General features: G+C 47.9%; 1 protein-coding gene across 2 annotated transcripts; it reads left to right on the top strand.

Annotated features, from left to right (window-relative positions):
* The first annotated feature begins 255 nt into the window (after positions 1-255).
* Positions 256-12,877, top strand: proza (protein Z, vitamin K-dependent plasma glycoprotein a). Of its 2 annotated transcripts, none has more exons than XM_084678941.1 (9): positions 256-399; positions 7,453-7,614; positions 8,493-8,644; positions 8,893-8,917; positions 9,769-9,882; positions 10,016-10,150; positions 10,277-10,389; positions 10,604-10,727; positions 11,749-12,877. In XM_084678941.1, exons 2-9 carry the CDS (start codon positions 7,536-7,538, stop codon positions 12,282-12,284), a joined length of 1,278 nt encoding a protein of 425 aa, XP_084535067.1. In that variant the 5' UTR covers positions 256-399; positions 7,453-7,535; the 3' UTR covers positions 12,285-12,877. The 2 variants fall into 2 exon arrangements, with proteins under 2 accessions (XP_084535067.1, XP_084535066.1); XM_084678940.1 differs by lacking the exon at positions 256-399 and adding an exon at positions 6,607-6,769.
* The last annotated feature ends 5,209 nt before the right edge of the window (positions 12,878-18,086 follow it).

Here is an 18,086-nt window from a genome sequence, read left to right as displayed (position 1 = left end):
GTCTGTGTGACAGCAGGTGTGTTCGTGTCCGTGTGTTGCGGGGGGGGGGGGGGGGGGGGGCGCTCAGTCTTCTATTCTTCTCTTTTATGTTCTCGGTTGAAGAAGGACAGCCTGTGTCTGGTAGCTACGGGACATGTTCTGATCTCCTGAACAGACATTCTGTTTCTACCCACGCAGACCTCTCTGGGACTGTTTTGGGAAATCGCAGCATATTGACTGAAAAGTACAAGGTCAAAGTACAGTATATGATTCCTTCCTTATAACACACACTGACCACAGGCTGGAGACCCGTGTATTGGATACACCAATGCCTTTCTTCCACAACCAGCTACTGTAAGCCAGTTATTTAAAACAAATTCCGATCGATGGGAGTACTGTAAAGGGGAGACCAGCTCTGAGGTAAGATACTCTATTGAACCTGTTCTGTGGAGCGTGGCTCCGCATATGAGTGGGCTTCAGTGCCAGAGGGAGACCGGACAGTGGCCTGGTTCTGATCAAATGGATCTAGGCTGAGAGTCTCCTGTGATTGCTGAACACGATGCTCTATTCCTATACCAAACAGATGGGTGGGGAAGGGGGCAGGGAGTGGAGAGAGGGAGAAAAAGAAAGACGGAGACAAAGAGATAGGTGGGAGAGACAGTATTGGAAAGGAAAAGTAGGAATAGAGGAGGAAGAAGGGATGGAGGAGGAAAAGTAGGAGGAGAGCTCAAGGAGTGCTTCCTCCCATGTCTTGGGTTCATCCGAGTAGCCGCGAACGACAGGTTATTGTTAATTATGAATGCTGTGTGGAATGGCTGACTTGTTTGTTTAACATGCTTGTGAAATCAGCAGCTGGGTCTAGGAAAGAGAGGGAGGGAGGGAGGGAGGGAGGGAGGGAGGGAGGGAGGGAGGGAGGGAGGGAGGGAGGGAGGGAGGGAGGGAGGGAGGGAGGGAGGGAGGGAGGGAGGGAGGGAGGGAGGGAGGGAGGGAGGGAGGGAGGGAGGGAGGGAGGGAGGGAGGGAGGGAGGGAGCAGTAGGAAAGATCACGTGCCTCGTAATCCTATTCCCCATCATGGGAAAAATGAATGTGTAGAGGTAGAGAGGGTCGTTGCAATTAAACCTTGAATAAAACATGGCCGTCTGACGGGTATTGATGGAGGGGAGAAATGGAGGAGAGGAAGGCCATTCTTCAAGCAGCTTGGAAGAAATGGTGAAGACCCCCGGGGTCACAAACACACACACACAACCTGTGTAGTTCAGCTACACACCTCTCAGTCAGTGCCGCCCTCCTGACGAGGTCTGACAACCTCTTAAAACTGAGCCTGGTCTAATGACATTCTCACTTGACCTATTTGAGATCCTACTGTATAGCCCTTGTCTTTTAAACAGACTGCACCCGAGACATGTTTTAGGGTTTGCCTTTGAGATGCAATGTTGTCATGGTTGCAGTGCCTTACTATCTGAATTATGTAATGATGCTGTTTAGATTGTATTGTTGCACTGCGTCTGGTAAAATACAAACCATTCTTTGGCACTAACCACTGAAATGCTGTTAGAACTGTTCACTTCTGGTTCTTTAGTTTAGGTACTTAGTATATGGACAATTTGTTTGTCGCTTTGGATGAAGGCGTCGGCTAAACGAATAATATTTCACGTAAAATGTAAAACCTGTTCCTAATATTTCACTAGCAGGTTATTATAGTACAATAACACACATGCTGTTGTTTTGGAACTTACGAACGCTTTCAGTCTACAGTATGACTGAGTCAAGCTGTACCTGAATATTGTAAATAAACTTTAAGCAAAACACACAGCTTGTGTTTTCTGTATCCTTAATGGATTAACGACCAATCATGCTTGCTGGAAATGTCAGCTGACTGGTCATTAGGAGCTGTGTGTGTTTGTGTGTGTGTGTACGTGTGTGTACGTGTGTGTGTGGGGGAGAGAATATGGGCCCCCTGTGCTGAGTGGATCAACACAGTCTCCAATGGTCACGATGACATCCGTTTTCACAGTACAAGTGTCATTAACAAACACATTACATCATCATTACCCACGTCATCAGGGGACTGCACACTAACACGTTCGCACAAAGGCAATCGCACAAGCACGCACACAAAAGTACGCCAGCCCATACACACACATTTGTGCAAAAGCAATCACACGTGCACTCTCGGGTGTAAATATCCACAGTATTGACTATTTTACAGCATTCTACAAAGGTTGGAAGAACAGTGCAACAGAGTAACTGGAAACAAGTATGTGTCTGACGAATACAAAGAGACGGAAGAAAAAAGGAATATGGGGGAAGGTGGAGAGGTGGAAAGAGATGGAAAGAGGTGGAGAGAAACGCAGACAGGGTTGGAGGGAGACGGAGGTGTGGAGAAAGGGTTGGAGAGAGATGGAGAGAGCTGGAGAAAGATGCTCGTAGACATGGGGTCTCCTCCCCCTGGCCTCCAATGAGTCATACAGCCTGTGAGCAACAGGTTAGCATTAATTATGGAGGCTCTGGGTAGAGGCAGGTGTATTTGTTTAACATGCTTGCTAAATCAGCGTTTGAATGTGGTGAATGCCAGGTGACTGTATCACATGTGTGATCTCCCTTTTCTCTCCCTTCTTCTTCGCAAGATTGTGTTTAAAAACAAAACAAAAAGAGGGGCGAGAAGAAGAGAGAGGGAAAGAGGGAAAGAGAGAGATGGGGATGGGGGCAGGGACGTAGAGCGGGAACAAAAGGTGGAATAAGTAAGAGAGGGAAAGAGAGAGAGAGGTAATGAAGATGATGGTTGAATAAAACATAACCCAGACAGGGGTATGGATCATTTGAGGACACACACACCATTTCCCTCTATGTCCATTTTCCCGAGTCACTGGCCCTTCCTTCACACTCACACACAACCCACAGACACACACACAAACACTGTGGAAGGAAAAAAAAACACGCTGGCACATGGACACGTGTCCCTAAATACACACGGACTGTACACATGTGCTGTACATGTGCACACACACGTTCGTCACCTCAGCCCAGTACATTAGCAGTGAGAAATGGGGGAAGGGGGCGAGGGCTAAGGGAAATCTCCTGCTGGTGCCATGCTAGATGTGTAAATGATCCGAATATGGGGGGAGATTTCCCTTAGCGCCGCCCCTCCGGATATTTGGATCATTTACATCTGGCATGGCACCAGCAGGCCGGGGCAGCTCCCCTTCTCCCACACGAGGTGAGTCTCTCTCCAGTGACCAGCATCCAGCCCAGTCTGGGAGCAGCTGTGGAACCAGGGCTTTCCAATATCCCGGTTATTGGACCAGGGAAACGGAGAAACACTTAACACTGCCACAGCTGAGTCTTATCCCCTGTAGGCTAGCAACATTGCCCCTCGCACTCAAGCCCCTGCAATGAAGTTAGCGAGGGATCATTTACAAGATGGTATCACTCCAACGGTATGAATGATGTATTTGGGGTTGAACAGCGGCTCGTGGTTCCGCAGAGGTTAGTTCCCTTTTGCACGCTGATACTCATGTGCATGGGTTTCCTCAGTGTGATAGAGACATGATATTATGGATATCTTGTTATTATAACCAGTTGGGCGGAAAGAGGGCTCATTGGCAGTTATTGGCATGTTTGAGTAGCTGTTTCTGTGCCCTGGAGATTCCTTTTTGTGGTGGCAAAGAAGATGGGGTAGCTTGGCTCAATCCCTCTCGTCTATAAAGTCTGTCTGTCGCTCTTCAATCTATCCCCCCCCTCTCTCTCTCTCTCTCTCTCTCTCACTCATTCTCTCTCTCTCTCTCACTCTCTCTCTCTCTCTCTCTGTCTCTTTATCTCTCTCACCCCCTAGGTCTCAACAGTTTGTTCTCTAATCCCCTCTCCCTTGCCGACGGCCTGTTAACAGACAAGCGCTGTAGAGCACCCATCTTGTTTTTGTTGTCTCTGTCTGTTTACATTCACTCCTCGTATTGATCCGAGTTGACTGGTTTCCATCTCGCCTGTCGCCTGAGATCAGGGAGAGAGATGGCTTTTCTGATTCCGATCACACATCGGAGACTAATGGAATTATCATTGGCTGAGTGGACAGAAGTGCTGAAAACGTCACGTTTGTGACATGGGTGGAACAGAAATGGGAAATGCAGGGTTTGGGATTTGAGGCAGATTGTAGGAGGCTGAAGTGGTTTCACTGTAACAGTGGTAAAACATCTATAATCTAATATGCACATGGGGCGTCCAATAGGCAGGGGCGCCGTATAGGGGCTCCTGTCTTGAGTGACAGGGCCCCCAAAACATTGAAAAACTAATAGAAACAAGAGAGGGTACAATGTCTGGGGAAATTGTAGGGTGTGCTTGCTTGCGTCGGTTGCACAGGGGTCCGTTTTTTAATGACATTTTTACAACTGATATTTCTGTAGGCTATATTTTATATAAAAAATGCATAGCCTATTTTTTATTTATAAAGATAACATTGATTTAAAAGCATAATTTTTTCTGCTTACAACTCAAAATACCAAGAGTGAAGACTACAATGAAATAGTTGTCTTCTCATTTCCCCTGCAAGAGGGAGCAGCCTCATAGTTGAATCAAAACAAATACATTTGGCTGACCAGTGTAAAACTGGACCTAATCTCTATGATTTAAACATAATTTTAAGTTTTTCCCTTCTTGTGATATTTTCAGGCATTTAGCCTACTCATATTGCATTCATTCATTAAGAAAGAACCCCTTTTGAAGCTTATTCTTACAAAAACGTTACCGGGCATATAGCTATCTCAGATTAGCCTGACGTTGTCATACTCATAATTCAGAATATGAGTCTGATAACTCTCCGCTGGGCTGTGACTATGGGGCGTGTTTCAACCGAACTCGTAAAACAAATGCCTCTTCGCTCAATTGGATAGACCTACAACCAATCAGAGCAACGTAATATGTTGTTTGTTGAAAATGAATTCAACCCAAGCGCTCTTTGGTGACATGGCTGATTACGTTACTGTTGATCATCTGTCCATCATCGTATAAAGCCCGTCCTGACAATTTCATTGCTCCTGTTCGAACATAGTTTTTCCCCAACCGAGCTACCCCAGACCAGCCGGGCTGCCAGCCCAATTTAGCCCCGGAAAAACTATACCCGAACAGGAGCTGTTTGGACCAATGAAATTGTCAGGACGGGCTTTATACGATGATGGACAGATGATCAACAGTAACGTAATCAACCACGTCACCAAAGAGCGCTTGGGTTGAATTTGTTATGTCTATGGGAAGAACTGCCACTCTCAAGAAACTTCCGGGTTTTTAACTGGTTGCAGTTCAACTGTAGTTCCATATGAGGGCGCTAACGTTCGAGTGCAGAATGAATGGAATACAATGGAATGAAATACACACCGCTGGGGGATAGATTTTTTTAAAGTCGCCTTTCTGTTCTAAACAGCCTTTTAAAATGTCATTGACGTCATTCACATTGTACGGCCCGAGATACTGCTTGACGAAAAGCTCTGGTTACTGCCACTTTTCTCTCCGGGTATCGACAACACAGGTGTCAGGGGAGGCTCTCCCTGTCAATACACATATTAGAAAGAGTTTTGGTTTGCTAATGTTTTTGCTAATGTTGCTAATGCTCTGATATTCTGGTTCTGCTTCGGATGCCATTAAGCGGGATCTCTGGTCGTAGTCAGTCCTTTACTAACCAATTAGCATTTGTTAGCAGAATGCTAGCGTGTTATAGGCAACAACGACTTACCCTGTAAGAAATCGAAAGTACACAAGTACTCGTTCATTCAACTTTCAAACTGTAATCCATGTTGAACATGCAAAAACTAAAATCAAATCTTAGATTTCTCAACGACAATCAGGTGAAAGAGACAAATGCAGCCGTTTAGTTTCATAGACTCCCATTCATTTTGCACTCGACCACGATCACTCCCAGTGGAACTCTGGTGGAACTGCAACAAAATAAGGTACAATGGGGCTTAATAGGGAGTGGGCAGGCTCTCCTTAAACAATCTCTGGGCTAAACTAATGTTCTGCTAGAGATAGTCACGCGAGTTTTCGTGACATTAGTGACGTTAGTGGCGTCAGTGACTGTGGCTAGCAAGTTAGCCACTGTTAGCTTCACTTTTCGCCACAAGAACTTAATGTCTACTTAAACCATGCAACGGAACGTAAATCCCAATACAAGCAACTCAATCGCTACCAAGACGAAACTTTTGACACCTAGGTTGTCCATGTAGTTCAAATATTGACTGAGTTTTAGGGGTGGGAAAATAAACAAATAATAATAACTATAGGCCTATATGTCAGAGAACAAAGGTTGTGCCCTTGCCAAAGGCAAAGCATGATCAATGAAATTATGATTTTTTTTCATGGGGCTCAAAATTCTTGGCGGCGCCCCTGCCAGTAGGCCTATAGGCTGACCTGTGAAAGTCTATTAACTCTCAGAATTCTTACTATAAATGCCTGGAGGGAAGATAAGGCCCTTGCCAACTTTGTTAAACCGTATCAACTGTACAAAACAAGCCCGGTCACAAAAGCACACAAACGTTTTGAATGTTATAAAATGTGCCTACTCCAACACTGCAATACTACGTAAAGCCAGATGTTTGATCCAATGAACTGTCCGAAAGCGCACTCTCGTGGTTGAAGTGGGATAATACAGTGCGGGCTTACAAAGCAGCAAATGCATGTGATGCAGACTTAAATTTGACAATTTGACGTCCGGCGCTGATGCTGGCACTTTGAGCTGCGTATCAGAACTGACCTATCTGGCTTCATACTACTGTTTTCTACCGCCTTGGCGCCTGTTAAACTACAGTAAGTACCGTCAATTTTGTACTGAGCAAAGCTTTTTAACCCGCCGCGCCCTGCAACTCATCTCCCATGATGATGATTTTGGAAAGCCTAGCTCGTATATTACAATACGCAGTATATAATATAAACTACTAATCAACGTGATTGACATAAACAAGCAGCCTTCAAATCCCTATTGTACTGCTTTAATACTGCTGTTTGTTAAATTTAGTATTTGTTAGACCGAGCAAAATGAGGCAGGCCTGCGGTTGAAAGCATCATATTGGATGAGTAGAAGAAAGGACGATGCAAGATAGGCCTATAATTGTGTCAGTCAGTGTGTTCCTGATCTATTTATTTGTATTCAGGCTATGCGTTGTTTGTTGAATGACTGGTACAATTAAGTCGATTTAGTTGTTCAACGTCGTTCATTGTTGTTTACAAATGCAAATTTCTGGAGAAGTTGTTTGGTCTGCCACTTGATGGCAGCACTGTAGCCTACATAGCCTAGAAAAGTGCATCGTCACTGGAAATAAGTACGCCTATAGCACTTCAAGCTTTCAGGGATGCTCTTAGTACCAACTCACATGACCCTTGGGCCCGTCCTGAGAAGACGAGGGCAATTAGGCTTCCTTCCTTGCCAAGGCTTCATAACATGAGGATGGTAAGGAGATTGACGCCTCCCTCTTTCAAACTATTCTTTTCAGGTGGAAACTTTGATCCCTGGTGGAGTTGAGCTGTCAGTATCAGTCCAGTGTGTGGGAGAAACAGACAACACTCCCGTGCCATCATGGTCTCCCAGGCCACCTACACCACCCAGCTCTGCCTGCTGCTGGGCCTGGCAGCTGCTAGTCAGCACACCAAGACAGGTAAGGTCTGGCTGGATGGATGGGGCTGCTTGTTGGGACAGAGGCAGAGAAATCCCAACGCCTAGAAGAGCTGGAGGGTCGAATGAACCGAGATCAGTTTGTGTGGTTGGAGGAGTGGGGAGGAACATATCCAGTTGCGTTGTTTTGATGAGAGCCAAAGAATGAAAAGAGCACAAAGAAAAACAGATATGAAGAGGGACAAAGATAAATGGGCAGAGGAGCAATTTTTACAAAATAAATGCTTGGATCTATTTTGGAAGGGAGGGGATGGGGGTCAACGGTGATGTGTGAAGTTTGCTTACTTCTGTTAGCTCTGTTTTTCTCTGTTCTTTCTCCACACGGGGCTATGTTAATGAGTTATAGGAAGTATTCACAAAATCAACATAACCAACTATGAATAATGAGCAATTACGACATGATCTCATAGCGGGTCTATTTGATTTGGAGCCACAAACTAGTGAAGTACTTTCCTAGTGCTTAAACAGTTTACTCTCAGTTGATTCCCTTCTCCCTTTCTTCTCTCTCCTCTTTGTCTCCCTCCCTCCCCACCCCTCTCCAAACTTTTGACTCTATCCCCCTCTCCCCCTTTCTCTCTCCCCCCTTCTCTCTCTTTCCCCTCTCCCTCTCTCTCTCTCTCTCTCTCTCTCTCTCTCTCTCTCTCTCTCTCTCTCTCTCCCCCCCCCCTCTCTCTCTCTCTCTCTCTCTCTCCCCTCTCTCTCTCTCTCTCTCTCTCTCTCTCTCTCTCTCTCCCGCCTTCTCTCCCCTCTCTCTCTCCCCCTTCTCTCCCTCTCTCTCTCTCTCTCCCCCCCTTCTTTCCCCTCTCTCTCTCTCCCTCTCTCTCTCTCCCCCCTCTCTCTCTCCCCCCTCTCTCTCACCAGTGTTCCTGGACAAGCAGGAGGCCAGCTCTGTCATCTCCAGGTCGAAGCGTGCCACTGGTGAGACCCTGCCCCCCAGCATGGAGCGCGAGTGTCTGCAGAAGGTGTGCAACTACGAGGAAGCACGCGAGATCTTTCAGGACTCCTATCGCACGGTGAGAACACACACACACAGATGACTGTAACACACACACACAAAGACTAACACCCTAGAAAAAACACACAAACACCACAGAAGTGACATTCGCTCTCAGTCAGCCTACCAGTTGCACTCTCTCACTCACTCACCCACCCACCCACTTTCTCACTCACTCACCCACACACTCTTTCACTCACCTACCCACTCACTCACTCACTCACTCACTAAACCAAAATGATCACTGACACTGCTTCTGTCTTTCAGGATATCTTCTGGGCAGTTTATATAGGTGAGTAGAGTGCATATATATTTTCTTTCCAGTTCTGTCATCGTACTTCCCAGTTTCAAGTTTCAAGTCTTTTTTTTGTCAGATGCACAGAACCACACAGGGTCAGACTGGGCACTGAAATTCTTAGGACAAGACAACACAAAGCAACCTAGCATAACACAACATAAAAGTACACAGAACATAGATTACATCTATGATAAGCTAAAATATAGTAAACCTCCTAATATACAATAATATACCATATTCAATACAGTATACTAAACCTTTAAATACACATAATACACACAATAAGCTATACTAACCTTATAAACCTATACTAACCTAGACAAGTGAAGTACAATAGTGCAATATTGCTGATAGTGCAACCAGTAGCTGAAAGTGACCGTGTGTGAAGTAACTAGTGAGACGTGTATCAGTGTCCATATCAATGTCCATTCAGAAGCCTGGTGGCCCTTGGAAACAAAACAGTTGTCCAGTCTGCATGTGCCAGACCGAATGCTACAATATCGCCTGCCAGAAGGCAACAGGGTAAAAAGACCGAATGATGTGTGGTAACAGTCTCCAAGAATCCTGCCAGCTTTCTTGAGGCATCGTGTGTGGTAGGTGTCCTGTAGGGCTGGGAGCTTCCTGTCAATGATGAACTCAGCAGAACGGACCACACTACGTAGGACCTTGTCCCTGTCTGTGCAGCTCCCATACCACACTGTGATGCAACCAGTCAGTATGCTTTCTATAGTGCATCTGTAAAAGTTAGTTAGAGGATGACTGAGTTGAGATGACTCAGTTGTGTATCTGATGGTCTGAGGCTCTATATTAAACCTGTGTGTGTGTGGTGTGGTATGTGTCCCCAGATGGGGACCAATGTGCTCCTAAGCCCTGTAAGAATGGGGCCATGTGCTCTGACAGCGTCGGGGGCTACGACTGCGTCTGCAAGAGTGGCTTCTCTGGGACCCACTGTGAGAAAGGTAACCCCGACAACGACACCTGGAACGTGGAACTGGACATCGATGCTAACGAAACCCTTCCACCGCGATGACCTGGGCTTTTATTAGACAGATGAAGGCTTGCAGTTCTGACTCCGACGCCTGTAATCCCCAGATATGACTGTGTGTGTGCTGGATAAGACCAAGGGCTGCAGCCAGTTCTGTAAGCCTGGCTACGTGTCCTATGAGTGCTCCTGTGCCCGGGGCTGGAAGCTGGACGACAAGAACAAGGATAAGTGTGTTCCTGCAGGTACCGCTCTCGTGCTTTCTCTTTTCTCCTTTCCCTCCGTCTCTCTCCTCTTTCCATCCATACCTCTCCCTCCCTCGCACTCATTCTCTCTCTCTCTCTCTCTCTCCCCCCCCTTTTCTCCCTCAGTGTCATACCCCTGTGGTAAGGTTAGTCTGAGCCTTTGGGAGCTCAGGCAAGGATCCAACATACGCGGCAACTATAATGGAGTCAGCTGCAGTTCTGGGGAGTGTGCCTGGCAGGTAACGTCATGTACCAAGAGCATACTCACAGATACTCACGCACACGCCGAAAAACATTTTTCGCTGGATCCTCCTTGTTCTTTTCTCCCTAACACACACGCAGTTACAGATCAAAAACACTGAAGAGAAACTACTGTTTGGAGGCACAACACATTCGTGGTTTTTCTACTGCTACATTTTTGATGGGATTTTCTCTGTATGTGTGGGTGTGCAGGCCATCTTTAAGAGTGCAGAGTCCAGTGGGTTCTGTAGTGGGGTGATCCTGAAGGAGAACCTGGTTCTGACCACTGCCTATTGTGCCAGCAAGTACAACAACAAGTCCTTCCAGGTGGCAGTGGGTGAGTAGTTAAAGCCGTGGTGTGTGTGTGTGTGTGTGTGAGTTTGTCCTTGACCTGCTGGGTTTCCTGTGTCAGTTAAGGTGGTAGGGTGGAGTTTGCCGTCAGACCGGGGGAGGGGGTGGTAGTTTGTGCGATAGACTAACAGACATCCCAACCTGCAGAGATTCATTTCCCCCCCCCAACCCCCCCCCCCCCCCGGGACGCAATCCGGATGCATGACGTAACCCCTCAACCAGCACGTACCCCCCCCCCCTTCCCCGAAACGCTGTCATGACGCGCGATATGCACCTATCTCTAACAGAAATGACCATTTCACAGTCTCTCGCTCGCTCGAAATACAAAATCCCCGATTTCCGGGAGATTGGATAGCATTTGGGGGCGTCAGGGAGCCGCTTTTGAAATGCGGGAGACTCCCGGACCTTCCGGGAGACTTGGGATGTCTGGACTAATGACTTCGGCAGAGAAGGGAGACTGGCGTTGGTCACGGTTTGGAATGAAAGGGAGAAAACAGGACAGAGTAACACGGCGGATATCGCTATCATTTCTTTTCACGCGTTAGTCATAATAAACTCTTGTGCTCGCTGTGAAATATTTGACCGTTGATTGTTCGTTCACAGGTACACTCTTGCACTTTTTGAGCTTCATGTTGTTTAGTTGTAACTTGTTTAACTGCATGCTCTTATGGTTCTTCCCTTTGGCACTTATTGGGTTTTTCGCAATGGATGCTTCATGTTTTGGCTGCTTGCAATGTTTGGGGCTATCTCGTTGTTTAGATCAGTGACCTATGCCCTTTTGTAAAGCTCTCTCTTGGAAGTCGCTTTGGAAATAAAAGCGTCTGCTAAATGCATGTAAATGTTCTAAGGCGGCAGGCGTGCGTTGCTCAGGCGGCCGCCTGGCTGCAAAGTGCTGCGGGAAACCCTGACCTGTGTATGTGCGTCAAAGACGCGTGTTTGAGTGTGTGTGCCTGTGTGTGTCAGTCTGTCCTAACCCCTGGCACCTCTGTGCGTTCCTCCCCTCCTAGGCAAGCGTGGGGTGGCCTACGAAGACGGCGAGCAGACCCTATACGTGAAGGAGACCCACATCCACCCTCGCTACGTCCAAGGTCGCCCCGACAACGACCTGGCCGTGGTGGAGCTCCGCGACCGCATCGTCTTCAAGAAGACCGTGGTCGCCGCCTGTCTGCCCGAGCGCGACTTCGCCGACAGCGTCCTGATGAGCGGCACGCTGCCCGCCGTGGTCACCGGCTGGGAGGAGCCCAAGGAGGGCCCGGAGTTCCAGGGTCCGCTCAGGTTCAACCAGCTGGCTTACGAGCCCCTGCCGGTGTGCGTGGAGAGGCATGGGGAGCTGGTCACCAACAAGATGGGCTGCACCGCCCCCAGGGTCCAGGCAGACTGCAAGATGGGGTCTGGCAGCGCCCTGCTCACCCTCCACAGGGAGGTGTTCTTCCTGACCGGGTTGGTCAGCCGGCCACCAGGGGGCCACTGCGCTAAGGGCTACCTTTACCAGAGGGTGTCGCGCTACCTGCCCTGGCTGCAGTCCATCATGGACTCACACTGAGGGGAGGTTTAGAGAGGCGTGCTCTGGTGAGGGTGACAGGGTGGAGGGAGGTGGAGAGGTCTTTGAATTGGGGGGATTACTGATACCGGGGAACGGACGAGGAACTGTGAGAGAAGGAGAGATCGAGGCGCATGGGTAGGGATGGCAGATGGTTATATAATGCATTGTTTGTTTACCTTCAGGTCTGTTTAGTTGTTGTTGTTTTTCTTATTGAATACTATCTAAATCGTCGTATGGAATTACGAATTAACATACGGCTGAAGGTTTATCTTATTAACTGTAGGCAAGGCTGCCCTTTATAACATTTTGGAAACCAGTATTTTTTGTTGTAGTTCTCTACTTGTCCAGAAGGTGGCTCCCTCTCACCCACAGTGTATTCATGCGAGCAGCCTGGTACCCTTCTAGGCTCCTGCCAAATATAGCACTTGGTAGACTGCAGCTAGGAACAGTAAATTATGCAGTGTGCATTTATGTTGCTGTTGTACCTAAACTGTGTTGTTTTTCACAGGCCACAACAGTGGTGGCCACAACACTGTTTTATCATTCCTGTTCTTTGCTCTTCTGAGAATGTCCTAATAAAATGTAACTCCATGGCTGATGTCAGTGTCATTATTAGTGTGTGAGGAATAGGTGTCATGTTGGCATCAGTAAAATATGAACCCATTGGGGCTCAACGCAACCATCATACTATCAGTTGAAGTGGCACTCCTGGTTCTGCTGGCTCTCGAATCGTCATCCACTTTGTGTGATGTTAGGCTGCCCTCTGTATCACATTCTCCCGCGTTGCTCGCCAACATTTTCTCACAACCCTTGGCTTCCTCTCTCATCTCCCAGCCCCCCGGGCGACCGAGGCCTTTCGGGGGCCAGCTTCCACATCAGAGAGAGAGAAAGGAACGGAGAGAAGGAAGAAAGAGAGAGAAAGACGCAGACAAACCAAACCTGTCTTGCCCCTTTTTGGAGTGGGCCCTTGAAAGGGGTTACCCCCCACCGCCGCCGCCAACACCCTAAAAGCTGAGGCACTTTCTGCTTGTTGCCATGGACACCCTCCTAGGAGATGGCTCCTGACTGCCAAAAATGTCCCCTGCTCCTTTAGCTACCGTCCAATAGGGAGGAATCTAAGAGGGACTCCTTCCTTCCTGTGTTTGGCCTGGTTCTCTGGCCCGGCCACCTTCAATAGCAGCCTACCTAAAGACACACCACACTAGAACCTAGACCCTTAGGACTCAGCAAGTGTTGAGGTAATTGGCTGGATTAACATTTCTCCCAGTACTGTACAGGTAGCTAGCTTTGAACCTGATAAACCTTCAGTAGATCCATATGAGGACATAGAAGTAGAGAGACTTAGGAAGACAGGGAGGCTTAAGCAGGGTGAGATGGAAACAACTGAGAGAGGGGGGGGGGGGCCGGAGGGAGAGACTGAGATTGGCAGGGATGATAGCGGAAAGTAGATGTTTGAATTTAAATGATAAACTGAGAACTGAAAGTGAAATGAGTTGAAATAAGGGATGGAGGGAGCGAGAAAGAGGGAGAGGGTTAGACTGCCCAGTAGTAGAGTATGATGGATTTCTATGGGAAGTGAATGACGAGGCGAGAGAGGTGAAGCATTAGAGACCATTATCGATGTCAGAGGGAAGTGGAGGCACTTAAATGTCAAAGCTTTCACTTTCAGCTCCAAGAAAAACATACAGCACGTTCTGACAGGACCGTTCTCTATCAAAACATTGGCACATTCTATAGACCTGGTTTTGCTACAGCAGTCTACATAGATGAAAGATTTCAACATTTCCCTGAAGAAGAGCCGTAAACACGTGCAAAGAAGCCCTTATTTGTGGAACTCCTCGGTTTGTGTATAGTATGTCTGTTAGGGGTTTTGCCGTTGCATTGCAGTGCCCCATATCAGTGGCTGCTTTTGGACGAATACAGTAAGTTGCTGGTGTGTCCTTTCCAGTGAACATACTCACATACATCTGCCTGCTGCCCTATAAAAGCTATAATCTGGAACCCCTGATCTAGCCACATGCTGTGACCTCAAATCCATACACCCGTTTAAGTGTGTGCATGTGTGTACGTCTGTGTGTGTGTGCGTGTGTGCGTGTGTCTTGGGGGACTGGGGGTCACATCAAATGCCAGTCTTGGGTGAGGATTATCTGTCTGTCTGATGTCTGAGCCTGTGTGTGTATTTCGATGGTGAATAGTGAAAAGATTGAGCAGCAAAAGTGTTTGTGTGGCATGTATGTTTGTGTGTGCATTTGGATGAGGGGGTTAGGTATCTGTCATGGCATGTATATCCTATACAGTAATCTCTAAATCCATTTTCCCTCCTTCCTCCACCCAGCCCCCACCCCTCACCGCCCCTGTCCCATGCCCAGGGAGGGGGCTCTCCAGTGGGCTGGCCTGATGCTGGCTCAGGCCCCCCTCACATGGTGCCCCATGCCAGACTAAATCAGCTTCCACTCGGCTGGGCAATTGTGCGGCGGTAACACTGAACCTCCAGAGGCCAGAGCATGGGTCTGGGTCTGGGCCTGGGCGGAGAAAGAGAGAGAATGAGAAATAGAGTGTGTGTGTGGCGGGGGGGGGGGGGGGGGGGGGGGGGCAGAAAGAGAAAGACAGAGAGGGGGAGGAGGAGAGGGTAAGAGAACGACTGTTTGGGGTTTTAAAATAGAGAGAGAGAGATGGGGAATGGAGACAGGGAAAAATAGATGAAAGAGAAGGGTAGAGAGAGAGTTTGACTTTGGCTCATAGTTTTGAATGAAACTGTTTGTTTGATAGGATTGACTACTAAAATATTTGCTCCATTTAATAAAAATGGTGTGAATTGAGTAGTTTGTTCGGTATCTTTGACTATGTAGGCATTTTTTACACCTACTTGTAATAATGTCTAATAAAAAAGCAATACGCTTTGTTTGCAGAATCAAGAGCGTCAATGTAGGAATATTTGCACCCTAGTATGACACTAGGCTTATCCCTTGTCACTCTAGAGGCCTTTCAAAACAAACTCACACAAAATCACCTGCCCTTTTCCTCCTTCTTTGATTGGATGACCAATGAGTAATCCTGGCCTTTAGTCTACTAACCTAACCCTGACCCTCTCAGGCCTGAGAAAAGCTGAGGAGACCACATTCATCACAGATCTCTCTGAAAGATGAAGAAAATGTGTTCTCTGTCTCTCTCTCTCTCTCTCTCTCTCTCTCTCTCTCTCTCTCTCTCTCTCTCTCTGTCTCTCTCCCTGCTGATGCCTGTGTTTGTGCTTTCTTATCTGTGTGTGCCTGTGTGTTTACATAGGTGTCTTATAGAGGTCACTATCTGTAGACCTTTTAACATATGCCCTAACCCACAGAGGCCAGGCCTCTCCTAAAGGTCGCCAAACCCCTGTGGGGGTGGATGAAGACAGACGGCAGACTTAAGTTACCCAGAATTCTCCTTGAATCGGCTGGACAGATGAGGCCAGGATTATCCTCTACCGCATAATTACCCCAATGACCATGTCAGCACATCTCATCAGAGCCCAATCAGGAAGCACGACAGGGTATGTGTGTTGAAGTGTGTGTACGAGTGTGTGCATGTAAGTGAAAGAAACTGACCTTGTCAGCCTTCACCAGCCTCACTTAACACACACAGACCCGTTGTTTATACATTATAAAATCAAAATGACACACGATGGTGTCCTACTTAAGTATGAGGGTCGGTCCACCCACCTTCTCTTAAAATTAGCCCTCTTCCTGCCTGACACACCTGCATCCTGTCATAGTAATCACATCCTGTGAGGTCATGGGCTAGCATCCTGACATGTGTCATAAGGGACAGTTAAAGCGTGCGGTCAGTGTGTTTGTCCTGTCCTCTTCTCGGTAGAAGAATAGGACTGGCTATGCTATGCCCCAGGCACTCGGAGGTTCCAGGGCTTACGTGTCTGTTTGAGCAGCAGGGCAGGATTCAGTCGGTCGGTAAGAAGCCTAGCGAGAGCCAGGTGTCCAGGGAGAGGAGCAGAGTCGCGCTCCCTGGAGGGGGAGCTGACCTCCAGAGACCTTCAGCTTAGTGAAGAGAGAGGGAGAGGAAGAGAGACAGAAATAGAGGGACAGACTCAAATACTTTATAGAGAAGAACTTCAAAGCTATACATGGCCCCAAATTTGAAGTTAGGAGAAAACACTCTGGCCCCTGCACTACCCACCATTCAGTACACCTCCTCAATCTGCAGCCTCTCTCTCCACCCTCTGTCTGGACACTGCCCTGCTATATCGGTGTGTGACTGAGCTCCACACATGACCATCCTGTCCCACAGTAACCCCTATAAATACTGGCTGCTTGGGATAGGAATCCTCTCTTACCGCTCTGGTTTAATCTGACCTGCAGACCCAAAAGACTGTTTCTGATCATACCGCGTAACACACACACACACAAGCATGCCAGTATGGAGGGGAGGAGTACAAAATATATGGGTTTGTGTTGTTGCCTACGTTTGGATGCATACTCACCTGGTGTGTTACTGGTTCACTTCCCTTCCACGTGATCACACTGCATGCGCGCGTGTGAGAGGATCATAAATGTGTACACGTCGAATGATCTGAGTCGACAGTATTTTGCCCGGTAGCTTTAATGAACTTGTCGTACAGGCCACCACATAGGGCAGTCTGTGGCTCACCTGAACGCAGTCACTCACCACGGGGCCGGTTACACAACAATCACGACTGGGCAGGGCGTAAGCTTCTTACGTGTTAACTTGAAATGGTCAGGGAGTGATACGTTTCTTGTCATTTTTCTTTCAAACCCCTCGGAGTGCAAAGATTGGTCCTCGTGCGCTGTTGAGGAAACGATGTGTTCAATCTTCGTGCTCTACCGCGGGTTCCTGGGGTGGGATCCTTCAGAGACGGCTCGTTCCTGGACGTTGTCTAATCCCATGCTGATCCAAAGGTGGCCAAACTAGTCCAGACTTGGAGCCTGGCCATGCATCCCCATTTATTGGTTGGGGACAAACTCTTAACACAAGCAGTCAATAAAGATTCATGATGACGATGATGATCAAGATACGTTTCAAGGGGTTGGGGGGAGGGGGGCTGTAGGGGTCATTTGACAGAAGAACACTACTTTATCCCCTGGGCAGCCACGGCCTTGTCTGTCTGGGGGGAGTTCCCCGTCCCCTCCCCCCCCCTGCCCCTCCCCCTGCCGTCGCTCTCTCCCAGGGTGCACCTGTCAGATTAGTGCTCCGCCATCAGCTGCTGCTCTACATGATCGCCTCCTTAGAGCCCTGAGCCCACCACACTCTCACCTCCATCTGTGTGTTTGTGTTTGTTTGAGAGCGTGAGAGAGAGAAAGAGAGAGAGAGAGAGAGAGAGAGAGAGAGAGAGGGGGAAAGTTATTGTGAGAGAAAAAGTGTGAGCGAAACAGAAAAACACATGAACAAATGGCTGTCCTGTAAAGACAGAAGCTCACAATGATTTTACTATTTACAATAGAGAGTGTATGTGTGTTTGTGTGTGCACGGTGTTTGTGTCACTGTGGTAAAGATGCGTTTTGCCTTCATCTCCTACACCACGTCCTATGCTCAAGGATTTGGCCCGATGCCATAATCAGCAAGGGCAGCAGGACAAAGAGCAGATGATTAACCCAACCCTCAGATTATTTACAATCCCATGAGGACAGAAGGATGTTGGCTCGTACCCTTCACAAAAATAGGCTGCTCCTCTGTGTATCTGTGGCAATGGCATTTGATTATCGACTGTAATTACCCGGATTACGCACCAGTGATGGATGGAAATCAATATGGCTGCCGTTCAAGCTTTCCACCAACCCACTCCGTGCGTCTTCT

The sequence above is a fragment of the Hypomesus nipponensis genome, chromosome 17 (genome assembly GCF_054491055.1).
Source record: "Hypomesus nipponensis isolate SF chromosome 17, ASM5449105v1, whole genome shotgun sequence".
NCBI lineage: Eukaryota > Metazoa > Chordata > Actinopteri > Osmeriformes > Osmeridae > Hypomesus > Hypomesus nipponensis.
This window is presented reverse-complemented; position numbering and strand designations above follow the sequence as displayed.